The sequence below is a fragment of the Lolium perenne genome, chromosome 3 (assembly GCF_019359855.2).
Source record: "Lolium perenne isolate Kyuss_39 chromosome 3, Kyuss_2.0, whole genome shotgun sequence".
NCBI lineage: Eukaryota > Viridiplantae > Streptophyta > Magnoliopsida > Poales > Poaceae > Lolium > Lolium perenne.
The window spans coordinates 15,823,460-15,843,846 of record NC_067246.2 but is presented as its reverse complement, the minus strand read 5'-3'; the positions used below and the strand labels follow the sequence as shown (position 1 = coordinate 15,843,846).

Here is a 20,387-nt window from a genome sequence, read left to right as displayed (position 1 = left end):
AACGGGGGAATGATCCCTCCCTTGGCTATACGTTGTTAGGTAGGATGAGACTTTCCCGGTTTATTCGCTCCTGCAGCGAAATTACCGCGCATGGAGCAATCGAACCCGGGTGGGCTGGCTGCGCACTCGCTTGCCTTGCCACTGAGCTAGAACTCAGTTCTCGCGGCAACTTCACCATCGCTGACCCATTCTGGCTCGTCGACTTGAAGACGGGAAGATCATGCGGTCCACAGGAATTTGGGCTTGTTTGCTACAACAACAACACTCCAGTCCTACGGGGTACTGAAATCTTGGGTTTCGCGATCATCCAGATGAACTATGCCTACCGTAGCCTGCGTGCGATTGATCTGGACAAGCTGAATTTACTGAACGGCTCCAACAGATGCAAATCGTTCCCCCGGACCTGGAACACCTCCACCAAACTCGGCCACCGGTTTCGAATCAGCAACATGAACCAGAACCTGATCCTGTACAACTGCACGACGGAGGCGGCCGCGGCACGTAGGGCAGACAGAGAGCTGGTGGAAACAGGGCTTAGGTGCGGGAATCAGAGCGATATTCTTGTCGGAGCAGGAGGGCGTTACAATGAGACGAGCGACTACGGCAGCTACGCGCTAGAGGGATGTGACGCTTCCGTCATGCCGGTGTTGGGCTCGTCGTCCCGCGTGGCAAACGCGAGCGACTACGAGAAGCTCATCCGGGACGGCTTCCTCCTGACATGGGATGATGCCCCTCCTCTTGCAAGTAAGTTCGCTCACCCCATCAAATCATCTTTCAATCAAGTTGCAAGCTAGGACAAGCCGAGGTGCCTTTGGCAAGCTCACTCGCTAAAATGTTGCTTTCCATCAAACGCTTTATTATTATTGATTAAGAAGAACATAGTCAATACATTATTTTTGAATCAGCCATTTTCACTTTCATTCTCTTCCTCATCCCCATCTTTTTGCTTTCAAGTGAACTAATTTTCACTGTCATAGCTCAAAATAGGACTGATGACGGCTATATATGATTTGGATTTCTGTAACAATTTAACATTTAAAGGAAAACTGATTTTAAAAAAGGTAAAATCTTCTCCACGATGCTGCGGTCACATGAACATCGCATCACACTTCATTGGTAGCCAAACCTGCCACAGTCGCAGACTTGTCAACTTTCTGAAGCACAAATGACACTCTGATCGTGGGCGAGTGCAGCAACGACCAGTGGTTAGTCCGCGTGACTCTAGTTTCTTCCCTCTCACCCCTCATCTTTTTTTTTTTGAAATGAAAACGACACTTTATTGATCACATAACATCAATACAAAGAGTCTTCCGGATACAATCCGGAGCTAAACTAGAGATAAAACCTTTGCTATTGACATCGCAAGTCCTAGCCAAAACATGTGCCGCTTCATTAAGGGAGATTAACATGACGAAAAGCAACGGAAGAAAAACCCCATTGCAAGTTCTTTGATGTCCAACACCACTGATCCAACCGGAGACCGATCCGGGCGTGCCGAAGAGATCCGCTGGATTAGAGATAAACAGTCGGAGGCGAAGATAATCTTGTCATGACCCCTTTCTCTGGCAATCTCCATCGCACGCCGAAGCGCTAAGGCTTCTGCCAGCTCAGGGGAAGTGAGGCCAGCCATCGGCTCGCTAGCAGCAACAATGCAAGAACCATTGCTGTCGCGTAGAACTGCCCCCATTGCCATACATTGGTGATCGGGAAAAAGGGCAGCATCCACGTTCATCAGCACCTCACCAGGCGGCGGCGGAGTCCATCGTCGAGGTTGTTTGGACTCACGTCTTGTGCCTGGTTTAGGCTTAAAACAGTGATGCACAATCATCTGAATATATGCAATAATCTTCGCACTCAGGCTCTGCGGGTGGGGTTCAGCTTGATCATTCCTTGCATCATTTCTGGCGTCCCAGATATGCCAACACCCAACAGCCAGGGTAGTCGCCTCCAAGTCCGTAGCACTCGCCAGAAAATCAAACAGCCATAATTTTGGGGACTGACACTCATGGCGAGCAAGACGAATGCCAGACGAATGCCGAAGGACAATTTAACCAACCGCCATACCTCTTTTGCAAACTTGCAATGAAGATGAGCATGCGCTACATCCTCCTCCCGCCCACAGAAGACACAAGTGTCATCCGCCGGAACCTGCCTTCGACGAAGCTGAACACCCGTCGGTAGACAGTCATGAGCAAGTCTCCAGCACGTTAATTTTCCAAAGCATCTTCCATTGTCTCTCCTCGGTTGCAGCCGCGGATGATGTACCACCACCACGTTTGCTACGGGCAACAAAGAATTTATCAGCTCTGGCCATATTGTATGCCGACCGAACCGAATAGATGCCATTCTTCGTGTGCGGCCAGCGCACAAAATCATCACCCCCGTGTCTGCTAATCTGAACTTGCATGATCAGGTCTGCAGTCTCCTTGTCAAAGAAGGCATACACCGTCTCTGGTATCCAGTCACCATTTTGATCATCAATCAAGCAACGCACAGTAGCTTCATTAGGGATAGGTTTGAGGGGTTTTAGCATATAAGGTGGTCGTTCAGGAATCCAATGATCAGACGTGAATCTCACTGAACGTCCATCGCCAATACCCCATTGAACACCTCTGAGAAGAATTTCTCTGCCAAACAGGATACTTCTCCAAGTGTAGGACGACGATCTTGGTTTTGGAGCATGCCAGAAGTCGGTATCAGGGAAATACCTTCCTTTAAGCACCCTGGCACATAAGGATGTTGGTTCTGTGAGCAGCCTCCATCCCTGACGACCAAGCATAGCTTGATTGAATAGCACCATATCCCGAAAGCCCATGCCACCGAGGCCTTTTGGTGTAGACAACCAATTCCAAGATCTCCAATGTAGCTTCTTCTTTCCATCTTCCACTCCCCACCATTGATTGGCAATGGCGGATTTCATCTTATCACATGTTGAAACGGGAATTTGGAAGCAACTCATGACAAACGTGGGTATAGCTTGGATTACGGCCTTTAAGAAGGTTTCTTTGCCAGCTCTAGACATAGGCCGATCCGTTACCCCATTTATCCTTTTCCAGATCATCTCATAGAGGAAGTTGAAGGTGGCCGTGGGAGAACACCCAACAGAGGTAGGCATGCCGAGGTAAAAATCACTGAGGATCTCACTTTGCACGTCCAACATCTCCTTCACTCTACCCTTGATCACATCATTACAATGATTACCAAAGAAAACCGATGACTTGTCCAAATTAATCTTCTGTCCAGAGCCATCACAGTAAGTCTTCAGTGTCCTCTTGAGGGCCTCAACACTCCTATTATCACTCCGAGCAAAGAAAATGCCGTCGTTCGCAAACAGTAAATGTGAGATAGGAGGTCCAAGTCTACCATTTTTGATTCCATAGAGCTCACCACGGTCCTCCTTTTGTTGCGGTAAACACGACAGACCTTCTGTGCATAAGGGAAATAAATAAGGGCTGATGGGGTCCCCTTGTCGAATGCCCCTGGATGGCACCACCGGCTCGGTTAGTTCACCGTTGACACGAACTGCATAACGAACTCAAGTAACACATCGCATCACCGATTGTATCCAGGAAGGGGCGAAACCAAGCTTACTCAGGCACCCATGAAGATAGTCCCATTCAACCCGATCATATGCCTTCATCATGTCAATCTTTAAAGCAAAGAAATGCCACTTGCTATCTTGTTGTCTGATGATGTGTAAGCATTCAAAGGCAATCAGGGCATTGTCTGTAATAAGCCTGCCGGGCACAAATGCGCTTTGTTGTTCAGAAATGATCATAGGCAGTATTACTTTCAACCTGTTTGCCAGTACTTTAGAGGCGATCTTGTAAATCACATTACATAAGCTGATAGGACGAAAATTCTTTAGATCTTTCGGTTTAGCCACTTTCGGTATGAGGACGATGACAGAATCACAGAAGCCCTCCGGCACCTCCCCACCTGAAAGAAACGCCCTGACAGCAGTACAAATCTCCTCTTTAAAAAATTCCCAATGGGTTTGGTAAAAAAGCGCTGGGAAACCATCTGGCCCCGGTGCCTTAGTAGGCCCCATTTGGAAAAGAGCAGCTCCAATCTCCTCATGAGTATATCGCTTGCACAAATCTTCATTCATATTTGAGGATACTTTGGAGGGAATAGCATCTAGAACTGCATCCACTGAAGTACAGGTTTCAGACGTAAAGAGGTTCTCATAGAAATTCTGAACCATACCTTTTATCTCAATTTGCACTTCACATTTAGACCCATCAGCCCAACGAAGAGAAGCAATTTTATTAGCTTTCTGTCTCCTTGATACCCTAGCATGGAAGAAGGAGGTATTACGAACACCTTCTCGGAGCCACTCAACTCGAGATCGCTGCCGTGCCATAATTTCTTCTCATTCAAACAGCTCACACAGCTCGTCTTGTAGCTCCTTCTCCTTCCTCACACTTTCTTCAGACAGCTGTTGCTCACGTACATCCCGGAGTCTTCCTTCCAGCTGCCTAATTTTCTTCCGAACCGATCCAAACGTGGCTCGGCTCCAATCCCTTAACGACCTGGCCACCCGATTTAGGTTCGACCACGTATTCTGCAGGGACCTAGAACCCTCACCCCCATCATTCCATGCCTTCTCAAGGACCTCACGGTAGTCCGGGGCTCGCAGCCACATGGCTTCAAAACGAAACCCCTGCTGAACAGGTCGCTGCATGGTAATTCTAGAGCTTCCCAAAAGTGAGATGAGAATTGCATAATGGTCTGATGAGGTAGTAATAAGATTTTCCACTGCGCGGTCCTCGAACATGTGTGAAAAACCACCATTTGCGACAGCCCGACCAAGGCGAACTTTTACATTAGTATCACATCCTTGTCGGTTACTCCACGTAAACTTCGGACCCTCAAACCCCAGGTCCATGAGTTCACAGTCTTGCAAGCAGTCCTGGAAGGCACTAATCTGAGCTTCAGATCTATCACGAGGCCCAACATGCTCATCCTGAGAAAGAATCTCATTAAAATCGCCACAACATAACCATGGTCCATCCCACTGTGCTCGCATAAAACGGAGAAAATCCCAGAATTCAGAACGAAATTCACGGCGAGGTTCTCCATAGACAAAGGTTGCACGCCATTTTATTCCATTTTCCGGTGTAATATGAACATCAATGCACTGTGCGTTACATGGTTTGATAGAAACGGAAATGGACGACAACCAAAAAAGGGCCAAGCCACCGCTAAGGCCAACACTACTAACTGCATAGCAACCAGAGTACCCCAAGGACCACATGAAGCTTCGTACTCTGGAATCCCTCATTTTTGTCTCAGACAGAAAAAGGAGGGAAGGTCGATGAGCTCGCAACAGCGAAGCTCGCCAACTGTCGCGTCCGACCCGAGTCCGCGACAGTTCCAGCATAGGATCCTCATTGCGTGCGGCGGGGCTGCTCAACAGCTCCCGCCTGATCCGCCGATCCATTGTTATCACTCTTCCTCTTTTTATTGGAATCATTGCTCACGTTGTCATTGGTGTGCTCCTCACCAGCCATAGGAGCAGCTCCAGGTTGATGGACCACAACAGCCAGCGGGTCTACCACCTCGGTCGTCAGCAAGAGGGGGGCTTTCGGACGATAAGCTTGCTGTTTCCGCTTCTGCCCCGTGAGCACCTTCCCTTCATGTGTTTGGTCTTTACCTTTTCCTTGACTCTTATCATTCCTTGTATGTGCTGCGCGAGCTCGAGGTTTCTTGCTCTTGGAGGGTGATGACACCTCAGCAAAATCTTCAGGTTGTTGCTGCTTACTCGCTGCTCCGCTTGTGTTGCGTGACTGGCTAGATCTCTCTCGCATCCGAGTGGCAGATCGGCCTTGCCCCGCAAAAACAGATCCGCTTAACGACTTAGCCCCTTGATTCTTGTTCTTCTTCTTCTCATCATAAGCACACAGTCTGTCAGCAGAATAAGGATGTTTCCCCTCAGTATCTCTATCCCCTAGGTCTTTGCATTCCGTGGAGGAGTGACCAAGGATACCACAGGAGAAGCAATATTGTGGTAGGTCCTCATACTGGAGGTCGAACCACTCCGTCGCATTGCGACGTTGAGAGAAGACAGTTACTCCTCGCCGTAACGGTTTGTCGATGTCTACCTCAATCCGGACACGCATGAAATTGCCCCAGCATCTCCCATCTGCATCAGCGTCCACTTCTGGGACAAAGCCCTTGCTACAGAACGATCTAGCAATTGTTTCCCCCCACTTCTTATGCATATAGCCAAAGGGGAGGTTACTGATTCTGACCCACAGCCGCAACTTATTAAAAATCATGTCTCGTGGCTTCAGATCGACGTCAAAACCCTGCAGAAGAACAGCACGCTTACCTACAACCCAAGGAGGGCCATCCAGCACGCGGTCCATGTCCGCCTTAGTACGGAATTCCGCCACAAAAACGTTCGCTCCAGCAGGATTCATCAGTAATCCTCGTGGATTACCCCACGCGGGCCGCAGAGCCGAAGAGATTGTGCTGATATGAAGGGTCGAGGGGGAGCACTTTTCCGATGAGCGCCCACTTAGAGTGGACAGCGATCTCATCAATGCCATCATCAAGCACAACAGCTTCAGCCTCCGCAGGAGTCAGACGCCGGCGCCCCATCATATCTGAGACATGGTCTTCAGATCCGGTCGCCGCCGCCATTGTTGGAGGAGCAGAGGCCCCGCTCCTCGAGGGATCACCAGCCTCCACAGGGGAAGCCGCCCCCACCGTCTCGCCATCACCGTTCACCGCCATTGGGCCCATCATCGTCAGCCTCAGCAGATCCTACGCAGACCAAGGGTGGGCGGTACTCCAGGAGGACCCCTTGATCACCCCGAATCCGCGCAGATCACCGGAGAGGCTTCCTGGGGCACACGGGGGACAGAGAGAGGCCAGGGAGAGAGCGTTCTATATAGAGCTCTCCAACGACAGCGCGTGCAACGGAGAGCTCCCTCACAGTGTTGCAATCTCTTATACTGGCTATGGGAGCTACACAGACCTATAATTGATTTCTTTTTTTTTTGGTCGAACCTGCATTCGAGCAATCAAAATAAAATCAGATAACAGGGTCTACCCAGGAAAATTTAGGGCAATCGCTTATACATGCAAGACGACATCACGTGCTTTGCACGCACACACGCCAGCTTGTCGGATCATCGTCGCCCATGCTGCCGTAGAGCGGTGGTGCTTGGCATGGCCAGACGCGTGTGTCGTCTGCCGATGCTGTCGAGCGCGCTGTGCCAGGTTTTGTCTGACGTTGTCATGGAGGTTGACACTTGGCGGAACAAGTCGGAGCAGAACACATGGTCGACATTGAGAGGCAAAAAAAAAAAGAAGATGAACTGATTTGAGAAGAGCTCCGATTTTATTCTCATCAGAACTAGGGTCATGAATGTCTGTTTACGATGACCAATGTCAGACGATGCAAGTAAATATCACAAAACAACAACTTATGGGGTTTGAGTTCCAAAAAGCAATAGCCAAAGGTTTTTTTTATCACAAAACCACGGGTTATTCACGGGTTAGAAATCAATATCTTTTTTCACAGGTTATTCTTTTTTGCTGATTGGAGGTACTCCCTCCGGTCCGATAAAATTGAGGCGGACTGGGAAGATGGCCATTTATTGATTAGTAGCCGATTTCCATTAATAAAACTGACCTGAGGTAGTACTTATCAAGCATACCGCTCCATGTGTTTCATGGGTTCTAACAGCCACACACACACATTAGGGCAACGGGTCTGCCCAGGAAAATTCGCATCAGGGCAAGGTCATGGTCACATGGACTCGTCGGCTTGCACGTCAACGGGTCCGCCCACGAAGATTCGCAAGCCATGGCTCTTACACGTCCAAGTGATAACCCGGGAATCGAATTTGTGGACAGTGGTCACTTGCCCCGATTTTCCAGTCAAACGATCCAGCCATAGTCTTCTGTCCTCATATATCATTCTCCAGCCAGAATGAGTGCCCGCTCTTGTACGGGTCACCACATCACTGCCGCCAAAGCAGCCCATGATCACCCTCTCTGTTGGTTAGCACAGACATTCCAAATTCTATTTTTTCAATGGCGCCAGGCTGCCGGATCTTGGTGTTCGTCTGGTTATGGTGGTTGCCACTGATGATGCTAGCAGGGGCTCAGGACCAGCCACCGCAAGGCTGCTCGAGCTCGGCCACGAGGTGCGGCAACCTCCCCATCTCCCACCCGTTCTGGATCGTCGACTCCAAGACGGGAACACCATGCGGTGGCCCGAGCTTCAAGGTCTTCTGCAACAACAACACTCCATCCCTACTCAGTGCTGGACCTTTCGGCTTTACGATCCTCAACATCACCTACGAGGAACGCAGTCTTCATGCGATTGACAGGGACAAGCTAAGGTTAGTGCAGGCCTCCAACATCTGCAGCATGCTCCCGAGCTGGAACACCTCTGCCAGATCGAATTCCCCGATCCGGATCAGCCCCGCCAACCTGGAACTTACCCTATACAACTGCACGGGGGCGGCGGCTGCGGTGGCACGTCGGGACGGAGCTTTGGAGGAGACGAGATTGAGGTGTGGGAACGAGAACGAGGTGTTTGTTCGCGCTGGGCGGCTTTATGATGAGAGGAGCGACGATGCTGCGGCGAGCCGCAGTGCCTTTGGCAATGATATTTTTTTTTAGAAACACGGTACAACGCAGACGCTCACATACATGCGCATACACTCACCCCCATGAACGCACACACGCACACCCTACCCCTATGAGCACCTCCGAAAGACTGAGCCGACGGGGATCTTGAAATTGACGAAGTCACCACTGGCGCCTCGCTGTCGACGGGAACGTCGCCTCCCACTGAATGAATATTCCGCCTTAATGAGACACACAGATGTCAAATCTGGGATTTGAACTCTGGTGGGCTGGGGGTACAACCACCCTCCTAACCACCCAACCTCAGGTTGGTTCTCCCTTTGGCAATGATATTATTCTATTAGTATCATGCAAAGGGGTACCCCCGTCCCCCCGTCCCACCGCTCCCTACCCCGATCTGGATCCAACCCCGCCTGCTGCCCTCGCCGGAGACGATGAATCTCCCGCCTCTCCCTCCGTTGGGTGCTCTGAGGTCCTCCTACCGCCTTCCCTCCCCGGCCCAGTCCCCCCCCCCCCCCCCCAATTTCACGCCGACGCTCGTCACCGGCTCTCCCTTGGGGCCTACAGAGCAGGTTTGGGATGAGATTGGGGGACGACCACGCTCGAGGCCGGGGAAGGCGCCTGCTTTCAAGCGGAGGACCTTTGGCCTTTGCTTCCGTTGCTTGGCGGCGGACCATTTCGTTGCAGAATGTCATGGTTCTGTCTGGTGCCATGGTTGCTGACTCTCCAGGCACCTTGAAAGGGACTGCAAGGCGCGCCGTCCTGATGGCCATGGCCGCTCTGCACCAATGCCTCCTTGTTGTGCGAGCAACACGCCGGCTGGCCATGCTGCTATCCCATGCAGTGGCTCGCGTTCGAGACCACCTCGCTCCTGGGCATTTGTGGTTACTCGTACAAGCGACTTTGTGGCTGTTCCGGGCAAACCTGCTGCTGAGGTGTGGCTGTTGCAGTCTCTCCTCGCAGCCCAAGCGGAGGCGGTAAGCGCTGAGTTGCAGGCTATGTTCGCCCCTCGATTGGAGGTGTTCCAGCCTCTTCGCGACTTGATCGCCACTGTGTAGGGGTGGACTGATCAAGTCTCAACCCTCTGGGAGCTCATGAAAGCTTTGGGTGGAAGCCTTGCTCTCACAAATTCCTCGAAATCGGCCGAGCATGATGAAGCTGATTCTCCAGTTGCGGCCGGTGGTAAGGATTCAAGTGTGTTGATGTGGCTATCTGCTCATCCGAGATCTGTGCTGCGATGGTGCAGACTACGGATGATCCTCCTAATTTGGAATTTATCCTTCCCAAAAAGGTGCCTCAAGATGTGGAGGAGCAAGGCAAGGGGACAATAGATGGCCCTAAGAGCTTGGAGGTTTCCGAGGTCGACGCATTGTTGGGTGGCAGCTGGGTGCCGATTGGCATGTCATCTTCTTCCTTGTTGGATGGTTACTTAAGAAGTTTCAATTGCACATCGCCGCTTTCCTTGCTCGACGCACCGATTCTTGTGCAGATCGAAGGGGACTCCACTTGTGCCGGGAGGCGTAGTGGACGTTTGGATGTTAAGAACAAGCATTGCAGCATCCCTATTGCCAGCTGAATACAGGTTGGCAGAGTCTTTCGGTGAGCTGACAAATGATTCGATCCCAAAGAAAGGCCCCGAGGAAGATGTGCAAGAGAACATGAAGTCATACCTGTGACTGTGCAAGAAGCATGCATCGCCCGGGGCGACCCAGGCACGATGTTCCCTAGGTTCTAGTCAGGTGTGAGTGGTTTTCCCGAGGTTCCGTCGAAAAAAGTATCATTCATGCGATCCCACTAACTTAGGGGATAAGGCCGATGAGGTGCGGGTACAAGAAAGGGGTGTGCATCTCCGTCCGTTTACACATGAGGTGCATCCAGCGGCCCAACGCATTTTTTCTACTTTTTTTTTTCTCTTCTCCATTTATAAACCTGGTTCCAAACATGCATTCAAGAGTGAACTTTTTTTTGGAACATAGTTCCAAACATGGACAAACTAATACATATTGAGACCATGGTTTTACACAAACTAATACATAATTGGAAACATGGTTTTACACAAACTAATACATAATTTGGAACATGATTTACACAAACTAATACATAGTTTGAAACATGGTTTACACAACGTTGGAAAATTAGGAAACCTAACTAATTGGTTTCGTATGTTCGCCGCCAAGAAAGAACACTCTCGGGCACACTCAATCAACTAAACTGGAAAATCCAACTAGCTATGATGCCCTGTTTCAATTGGCTTCAATTGGCTCGTGGCTATATTCGCTGCAAAGAAAGAACACTCTAATAGTTTTAATATCGGTGTCTGAGCTGGACTCACCGGTGTGGTAGTGCCTACGGCATGTGTCATCAAACAGCTTGACGATCATCTCGCCGCCCCCCTCGTAGAGGAAGGTGAGCTGGCAGCCGGGCTCAAGCGCGAGGTCGCGGGCGAACTTGTCTCACCCCGTGTGCAGGTACATCTTTCCAGATGGGAGTGTCAAGGTGATGGCGGTCTCCCAAGTCTCGGGAGCCATTCCATCCGTACATCCGGCAGAACCAGATACCCAAGGGGAAAAGGAGTCGGAGTGGATTTTCGTTAGAAATTTAGCAAGGCGAGCCGAGTTTTGTGAAGTCCGGGAGATGACCCCCAGCCCCCGCCCGTTTTTTTGGACCGCAGACATCCTCCCATGCCACTTTACATTGGCCGTCGTTGCAGGATTCTTCCTCGGTCCAGAGGAAAGCGCGGCGCCGCTTGTTAATGGCTTCAATGACTCCGACGGGGAGGAGGCCCGCACTCATTGCATGGGAGAGCATGGAGGTGAGGACCGAGTTGACAAGAATTAGGCATCCGCCAATAGGGAGACATCGCCCTCGCCTACCAGAAAGACGCATGTCACTTTTTGTCATAATGGGGGCAAAGTCTCGGAAGCGCAGCTTGTAGGGGGAGAGGGTGAGGCCAAGGTAGGTTTGGGGGAAAGTGGAAACCTCACAGCCAAAGTCAGAGGCCATACTGGTTGCAGTGGAAGGATCAATTTTGATGGGAACAAAGGTACTCTTATGGAAGTTAATTGTAAGGCCCATGGCAGCAGAGAAGTCATCAAGGACTTTCTTAAGATTGCCAACGTGCTCCAGGACCGCTCGGATAATGATAAGGGTATCGTCAGCGTACTGGAGGACGGGACAGGTGAGGTCATCCACAAGAGGGTGAAGGAGGAGGCCATCCCGGGAGGCCTGAAGGAGCATCTGTTGTAGCACATCTGCCACAATGTCAAACAGGAAGGGGGAAAGGGGGTCACCTTGACGAAGGCCGCGATGGCACTGGATCCATCTACCGAGAATGCCGTTGAGGAGAACCGCAGTCTGGCTAGAGTGGTTTAGCAACCGGATCCAGGAGCACCAAAGGTCCGGGAGGCCTTTGGCCCTCATAATGCGGTCGAGCGCCTCCCAACTGATGGAGTCAAAAGCCTTGCGTAAGTCAAGTTTGAAAACTGCCGCGGGGGCAGGTCGCTTATGGCAAGGTTGGACAATATCAGCGGCATAGACAAAATTTTCCGCAATGGAGCGTCCAGGGATGAAGCCAGTTTGGTCAGGGTGGACAAGGGAAGTGATGAGCCCCCGAAGGCGCATGGTGAGGCATTTAGAGTGCACCTTGAGGCAGCAGTTTTGGAGGGATATGGGGCGAAAGTTTTCGGGCTTATTTGCTCCCGCTTTTTAGGCAGCAAAACAATATGGGACTTGTTGATGGGCCGCAAGTCAGGGGAGAGAGAGTGAAAGTCAGAAAGCGCATCCATCAAATCATTTTTGACTAGGTCCCAGTTTTTCTTGTAGAAGGAGGGACCAAAACCATCCGGCCCAGGGCTAGAATAGTCCTTCATGGAGAAGAGGGCATCTTTGATCTCATCGAGGGTGAAAGGGCGAGTAAGGGAGGCAACTTGGGATGGGGTAAGCGAGGTGGATTGGACTAAGGAGGAGAGGTTGAGATCGTCGCTAGCAGGGAGGGGGTTCCAAGAAGGGATTTAAAGAACCCGTGAAGAATGGAGGCTTTCGCAGGGTAAGAGAAGGTGATGTTACCATCATCGGCTACCAGATTTTTGATTTGGTTTTTCTGAAGATGGCCCGAAGCACAAAGATGGAAATAGCGAGAGTTCTCATCGCCAAGGGTGCAATTTTAGCGCGTTGTCTCCAATAGGTAGCCCTGTCAAAATTCTTTTGGCTCAGATGAGTCTTGGCCAAGGATCGGAGAGCGGATTCAAGGGAGGAAAGAGTGCGGTGTTCTTCTAGTTTATCTAGAAAGGAGATGACCGACCGGCAGTTCAGAAGATAAACGGATGGCATCTTCCGTTCCCGAGCCCAAGCTCGAACAGCGGCCCGAACTCTCTTGAGCCTGAGACAGAGTTTGCCCACATGGGGAAGGCGGGAATGGGTCGGGCCAACACTGTTCCAGTTGCAGGTTACGAGGGGAGGAAAGGAGGAGTGGGACAGCCAGGAGTTCTCCATCCTGAAAATTGTGCTTCGAGGGGCCTTGGAAGAAGCCTCTAAGTGAAGGGGAACGTGGTCGGACGTGGGGCGGGCCGAGGAGGTGAGGGTGGAATCCGGGAAGGCCAAGCTCCACTCAGGGTTGACAAAAAAGCGGTCAAGACGGGCTAAGATGGGGGGGTTTGCTGGTTAGACCAAGTAAACTGGCGGTCTAAGAGGGGGATCTCCAGAAGCCCCAGATTGTTGATAAAATCATTGAAAGTGGTAGCCTCCGCAGCATTGAAATTCCTATTAGATTTGTCTCTGGGGGAGTGCATAAGGTTAAAATCCCCTAAAAAAGCAACAAGCCCAGAGATAGATGGAAAAATCTGCTCTAAGGAGGAGAGGAAGCTTGGCTTAAGCGTATGGATGCAAGGCCCATAGACGTTGACTAAGGTGAAAACGAGATCGTCAGAACGATGAGAAAAGGTGGTAGAAATAGAGAACTCGTCAATGGAGTGATGAGTGAGCTCCAGTAAGCGATCGTCCCAAGCAGTAATGATACCGCCAGAGGCCCCAATAGAGGGTTTGAAAACGAAAGACCGGAGGGTCGGAGGAAGGAAGGAGGAGGCTAGAAAGGAGGATATGTCAGCAAGCTTGGTTTCTTGAAAGCAAAGGACAGAAGGGGTGTTGCAATCGACGGCGGTTTTAACATCATCCCGTTTTTGACGTCCTCCAAGGCCGCGGAAGTTCCAACATTCAAAGAGAAGCTTAATTAACATGACAACGGAAGAATAAACAACAGGGGAGCAAGCCTAGAAAACACATACAGAAGACCACTAAATAATGTAGGTTCGCATACAGAAGCGAGGGAACAGAGTGCAGTTGCAGGTGATACACGAATTGTCCAGGGCAACACAGCCCAAATGAAAGACAAGGAAAGCTAAAAAGGGCCTCAAGGCTATGAGGCTCCACAAGCGGCCCAACAAGATTGACAGCAGATACTGAAGAGCAGAACAAACTCTCCACAGCCAAACTGAAGGAAAGGACCCGAAGTGAACGTCGCGGCGACGGAGGGGCCAGACGCCGCACGAGCAGGAGGATGAAACAATCATGGATACCCAGCCGGCGACGTCGGAGTCGAGCTGAGACTCAGGCTGCCCATCGGCAGGTCACAAGCCTTAGCCAGGGCGCAGACGTCTCCATGTACCAGGGGCTTCCCCTCCTTGATGGCCACGGCGAGGAAATCATATTTCAATCAAGTTACTAGCTAGGACGAACCGCGGTGGCTTTGACAAGCTCACTCGCCGAAATGTTTCATTTCATCAAACGCTTAATTATTGATTAAGAAGAGTATATTCAATAGTATGTTCTTAAAAATCCATCCATTTTCTTTCTCTCTTCCTCATCCCCTTCTCTTTGCATTGAATTGAACCAATTTTCAATGGTCGTAGCTCAAATAAGACTAATGACAGCTACACATGGTTTGAATTTCTGTAAAAACTTAACATGTAAAGGAATACTGACCGCTGAACTGTTTATTTTGTTTGAGAGAACATCATTGCTGAACCAGTCAATTCCTTGGGGCTCCGTCCCCCACCTCAATCATTCATTTTGCCTTTGCTGACTTTGCATACACTGTCCACGCAACTCATCACCGGCAATTTCGATGCCCCCAACCAGCTTTGCTGTTGCTGCTATCTAAATCATTTCTTACTACGAATATGTCATCCATTAGACCAGGAGTGCACGGAGAAAAAGGCTGACCATCTCCACCTGGCCACCCCATCGACCTCATTTGTCCCGGAGCAGGTTACAAGTTCATTGCTCCTTGCTAGTTGCTGACGACCACAACATGTAAAACTATTCGTAGAAAACTGTAAAGCAAAATACTACTCCTAACTGAATTGGGATGTGGAAAATTAAGTAAAGGTGTTGACAGGCTAGTCAAAGTCGCCAGAAACCTACCATCGTGTATATCATTTCCCCTCACTTGGCTTCGTCCTAAACCTCTCTAGCCATCCTTGAGATTACATCTCCGCCTTCTCATATCAAGAAGATTCTTGGCATGTGTCCAATCCCGACCTCACTGCTACTCATCTTGCCGTTCCTCCTCCATCACCCAACAACACACGCCGATTGTGAGCCAGCAGCATGCGGGAACCTCACTGTGAATTACCCATTCTGGCTCAGCGCGCCGAGCCAAAACCCGCCTGAGCCGTCCTGTGGCCATCTGGCGTACGAGCTCTGGTGCGCCGGCAACGGCACCAACACCACGTCGGCCTCCATATGAGGCTTTACCGTCCACGTCCTCCACATCAACTACGCCACCAGCACCTTCGTGGCCTCCCACACCAGGATCGCAACCAGCGAAGACAGCATATGTCGCACCGACTTCAACATGTCCTCCAGCCAGGCTCTCAACCCGTTCCGTATCAGCGGCACCAACCGCACCCTGTGCTTCCTCTACAACTGCAACGGGACCGAACCACGCGGGCCCTAGTTCGTGAATGCCACCGCGGGATGCAGCAGGCCCATATCTGCATATCTTGGTGGGAGCTACGACCGGGACACGCCACCGGTGATCCCTGTAGGGAGCTGAACATATGCATACCTGCCAGTGCTCAGGTCGGAGGCGGCGAATGCGACAGTGGCGGACTACCGCCATGCTGAAGGCTGGCTTCCTGATGGAGTGGTCAGGCACAGCCGTCGGGGACTGCTCCGCCTGCAGCTCGAGCGGCGGGCAGTGCCGGTACAGCAACGAGTCTGCTGCGTTCGCTTGCCTCTGTCCCGGTAGTAGGCAGAACAGGTCAATGTGCACTGGTAAGCCTCCAAATTCGCATACCTGTATAACTCAAATTAGACAATTTGCTGCAAGTTGAAAACTTAAGTTAGTCTAATAAACCCCAAACGAGCAGTGCTTCCGCCGGGTATCAGTTCATCTCTCGGTGCTCCCTTCAATCATGACATCATTTAAGTAGGAGACTATTGTACATCTAGTAGTATATGATAATTAAACCCAAAGGTTTGAAATGGACTAGCTAGAAGTGTGATATTTTTCCTCGTCGGCCCAAACCAAAATTTAAAGGAAAAAACAAATTATGTCCTTTGAAACTGGCAACATATGTGCATGAGAGTACTCCACATAAAACAGTACTCCAGTTTGCACACTTCGAAATTCCAATAGTTGCCATGCAACTGCTCGCTCTCTAGCATACATGTGCATTTCTCGGGCCAGACCGGGCCTCGGGCCGGGCTGACCAAAGCCCGATGCAAAAAATCTTGGCCCGGCCCGGCCTGGCCATCGGGCCGAAAAATTGGCCCAAGCCCGGCCCATCACAGAGAAAACCCATCGAGCCTCGGGCCAGGCCACTTCAATAAATCGCACAAAATCACGGCCCAGGCCCGGCCGAAGCATCGGGCCAAAAAATCAGGCCCAGGCCCAGCCCTAAGACATGGTCGGGTTGGGCTTGGCCGGGCCGGGCTGCCCATGGCCAGGTATCTCTAGTCCTAGCAGATAGCAGCTAGCCTCAGCACTCGCGACATAAACAGGACAATGTCGTCCTGTAAGCCTATGGTTTGTGGGGAACTCAGAATCAAACACCCTTTCTGACTCCAAGCATTCACCAGCCCGAGTGTCGCTACCATTTAAGAACTCCTGGAAGTGCCAGATCCTAGACATGCCAATTATCCCACCGAAAGGATTTCTTCAACCGCATGAGCTATCAAGTTCACCATTAGCCCCAAAACCAAGAGCCGTTTTTCCTCTACAACTGCGCTCAGCAATGACAGTATTTTCAGAACTCAGAATGCGCTCATGATAAAGATCTTCATACACAGCCCGGTCAACACTAGAAGAGCAGTTTTTCGACAATTGTGTGGGCATATAACTTGGAACCTTTTTTACTGTAAAAAGATGTATTATTATATCAATCGAGTATTTAAACAAGGTCAGATATGCTGTCTAGGTAAGTTGTCTGTGCTCTTCACATTATTGCAATATACCTTTTTATATATTTCTTCAGCAAAGTGCTATTGAAGATCCTAACAGGTGCGTGTTAATTTTTTCTTGAAAAATATAAACAATATAGTATTATTTAACAGTATTGATTTTGTAAACTCAATATTATGTCATATTCCAGGTAACACGAGGACTGTCACAATGAAAATACTACTAGGTATGCTAGAACTTTCAATCCTTTCACATGTTATCATTTAAATCATTAAATGACAATAGTACCTCAACCATGATTTACAGAGAAATTTAAAATATTGATGGTCTAGAGATCTAAATAATCATATTATAAATTCTCATTTAAAGGAAATAACATGTGCTTCCATCATAGGTTTCATATCAGGATGTGCAGGCATGCTCTTTCCATTGATTTATGTGCTGATATGGCATAGAAAGGGCAAAAGACTGCGGCTTTCCCTTTGCAAAAAGAGTAGCAGCAGCACTGAAAGGAATTACGAGGCTATGCTAGTAACTTATGGATCCCTAGCTCCAAAAAGATACATGTACTCAGTGGTAATGAAGATAACATCTTCTCGAAGTGATCAGCTTGGAAGAGGTGGTTATGGTGTGGTTTTCAAAGGAAGACTGCATGACGGTCGTCAGGTTGCTGTGAAATTCTTGCATGACTGCATAGGAAATGGGGACGAGTTTGTGAATGAGGTAATGAGCATCGGCAGGACCTCTCATGTTAATGTTGTTAGCTTACATGGATTTTGTTTGGAGGGATCAAAACGAGCTCTTATATACGAGTACATGCCCAACGGTTCCTTGGATAAGTACATTTACTCAGAGAACCCTAAAGAAATTTTAGGATGGGAGAGGCTCTATGTGATAGCAATTGGGATTGCTCGTGGCCTAGAATACTTGCACCATAGCTGTAATATACGGATTGTTCATTTCGATATCAAGCCTCAAAATATCCTTCTTGACAAGGATTTTAGCCCAAAGATTGCTGATTTTGGTCTAGCTAAACTGTGTCATACAAAGGACAGCAAGCTTTCAATGACTGGTGCTAGAGGAACAATTGGATTCATCGCTCCGGAAGTTCACTACCGAACCTTTGGAGTGGTTTCAACAAAGTCAGATGTTTATAGTTATGGAATGATGCTGCTGGAAATGGTTGGAGGGAGAAGAAACGTAAAATCAATTGTTGAAAAATCCAGCGAAAAGTATTTTCCAGATTGGATTTACGACCACTTTGCACAAGATGATGGACTACAAGCATGTGAAATCACAGGCAAAATTGAGGAAACCGCGAGAAAAATGATCCTAATTGGCTTGTGGTGCATACAAGTAATACCTGTGTATCGCCCCACTATCACAAAAGTTCTTGAAATGTTTGATAGAAGCTTAGATGATCTGGAAATGCCGCCGAAGCAGAGCTTCTGTGAACTACTGTAAGACATTTCTCCCACATTTCTATCCCTTATTTTTCCACAAAATTATTATTTTGCAATAATCTGACATATGATCTCTCATCCCAGTGAAAGTTCAGCTCACAACATGGATGTACAAAGTGCAACTTGTACCAGATCTGAGGAGATAAGCCTTGTGGATTCGAAAAATCCAACAGCGATTAAAAACTCTTCGAGCTCGTAATCCCTTGTGAATCCAAAAATGCATACAATGATTTGCAACTCGCTAAGGTGGCATGTACTACAGTACTTTCAGATATAACAAGCACAACAAAATTCGGCATTGTATCGTAGAACATATTCAATGTATGCATGACCTCCGTAGAATCAACCACATCCTAGCGTCCATATGTCACCTACAGGAAAAGGAATAGCTTGGGTGCCAGTCAGTTTTGTGTTCCAAGTTCCTACCGGTAGAAGGCATTGTTGCTAATGCCAGAGGCAGGCAGCTACCATTACTACCAAGGCCTTGAAGGATAGTAGAAATTCCCTGTGGACACCGGGAGGCGATTCAGGCTCAAGACTCTACAATTTCAGAATCTGGATGCACAAAGTGTATATCCATCTAAAATATATTTGCATATAGAAATTCTAGTGGACAAAACAGAGGCAAAATAACCGTGGAATCTAAAGGCATAAACTTACTTGGCCGTCAAAGATAACATCACCAACTCTTTCCCTCATGGGCGCCCACAGCCGCACGCACGCGTCGCCGACCTCCGCCATATCTGACGAGAGTTTGTGCTGCACCGTGGGAAGCAATCACTACCAGGGTCCCGCAATCGCCGCCCTAGCCACCGCTGCTTCCGAGCGGCTCCACGGGGCTGGAGGGGAACGATTGCTCGGGGATTCCCCCGTGTCGGGAGACGGCCGCGGTGAGGCTGCAGCGGCGCCAGCAGGGGGACGAGCACGGCAGGAAATGGAGGGGGGAATCAGGGGCGTCACCGGCGGGCCAGCGGCGGCGTAACATGAATCCACGGCGAACAACGTCGGCAAGCTCGGGCTATTGGGCCTGAAGCTCTATAGATTGATGTGTTTGTACTTTGTACCACCCAGGCAGCAACCACATGGCCCAGTGTGTTCTTCTAACATCCCATCCCAATCCTACCCACCACTTTCCTTTTCCTCTTAATTATCAAAACAAAATCTTTTTCATTTTTTCTTTTTTTAAGATCTTCGGGCGTTCTACTTATTCAGCATGGATAATTTCTGTTAAAAAAATCAACATGGATAATTTGTACAGGCGAGGAATTCTAGCACATCACAATCTCCAGTAGTCGTTCTACCATGAGAGGATGAATTGATCTTGGAGCCCAGGTCCATGCTGTCCTAATCCTGGATGATCCTATCGGAACTTCCGTCCATGGCAGACATCAGTACAAACCCACCGCATGGTCTTTAAAAAGTTCAAGGTAGACATTAACTCGGCAGAAATATGCCATGCTCATCACGCACCATAGCTCCAGCACCCATGAGCCAAAGACCCCAAGTTCAGGCCTGCAATTTTTTTTTAACCATAACCATACATCCAGGCGTGGATGTCGCTTTGGAATAAAGCAAGCCGTGTGCATCTATTGATACAGAGGCTGGGGCTATGCTCCTTTATCTAAAAAAAAAAGGCGTGGATGTCGCTTTGGAATAGATGCTGGAGGCTCACACCTTGCTGTTTTCAAAGAGTGTTGCAGGATCATGTTTAACATGAGATGAGTCTTCTCCACAATACAACTCCGTACTTCCGTAGGAACATCAAATTCGGTCCCCTCCTCAGCAATACCAGTATACAGACTCAGCTTGCACGAAAAGGGCTCGCTCTCTTCAGAGAGATTGTATAAATTAGATTCAGTAATCAATAAAGCTCTATCTTTTATCTTGTCACAGGAAAAAACGAATATCAA

At 49.3% G+C, this 20,387-nt stretch overlaps 1 protein-coding gene and 1 pseudogene across 1 annotated transcript; both read left to right on the top strand.

Moving 5' to 3' along the window:
- Positions 1-417: 417 nt before the first annotated feature.
- On the top strand, positions 418-18,778 carry LOC127341119 (LEAF RUST 10 DISEASE-RESISTANCE LOCUS RECEPTOR-LIKE PROTEIN KINASE-like 2.5). Its single transcript, XM_051366895.2, has 4 exons — positions 418-744; positions 17,205-17,240; positions 17,409-18,474; positions 18,562-18,778. Exons 1-4 carry the CDS (start codon positions 450-452, stop codon positions 18,674-18,676), a joined length of 1,512 nt encoding a protein of 503 aa, XP_051222855.2. The 5' UTR covers positions 418-449; the 3' UTR covers positions 18,677-18,778.
- On the top strand, positions 11,330-17,213 carry LOC139838373 (LEAF RUST 10 DISEASE-RESISTANCE LOCUS RECEPTOR-LIKE PROTEIN KINASE-like 1.2; annotated as a pseudogene).
- Positions 18,779-20,387: the final 1,609 nt, after the last annotated feature.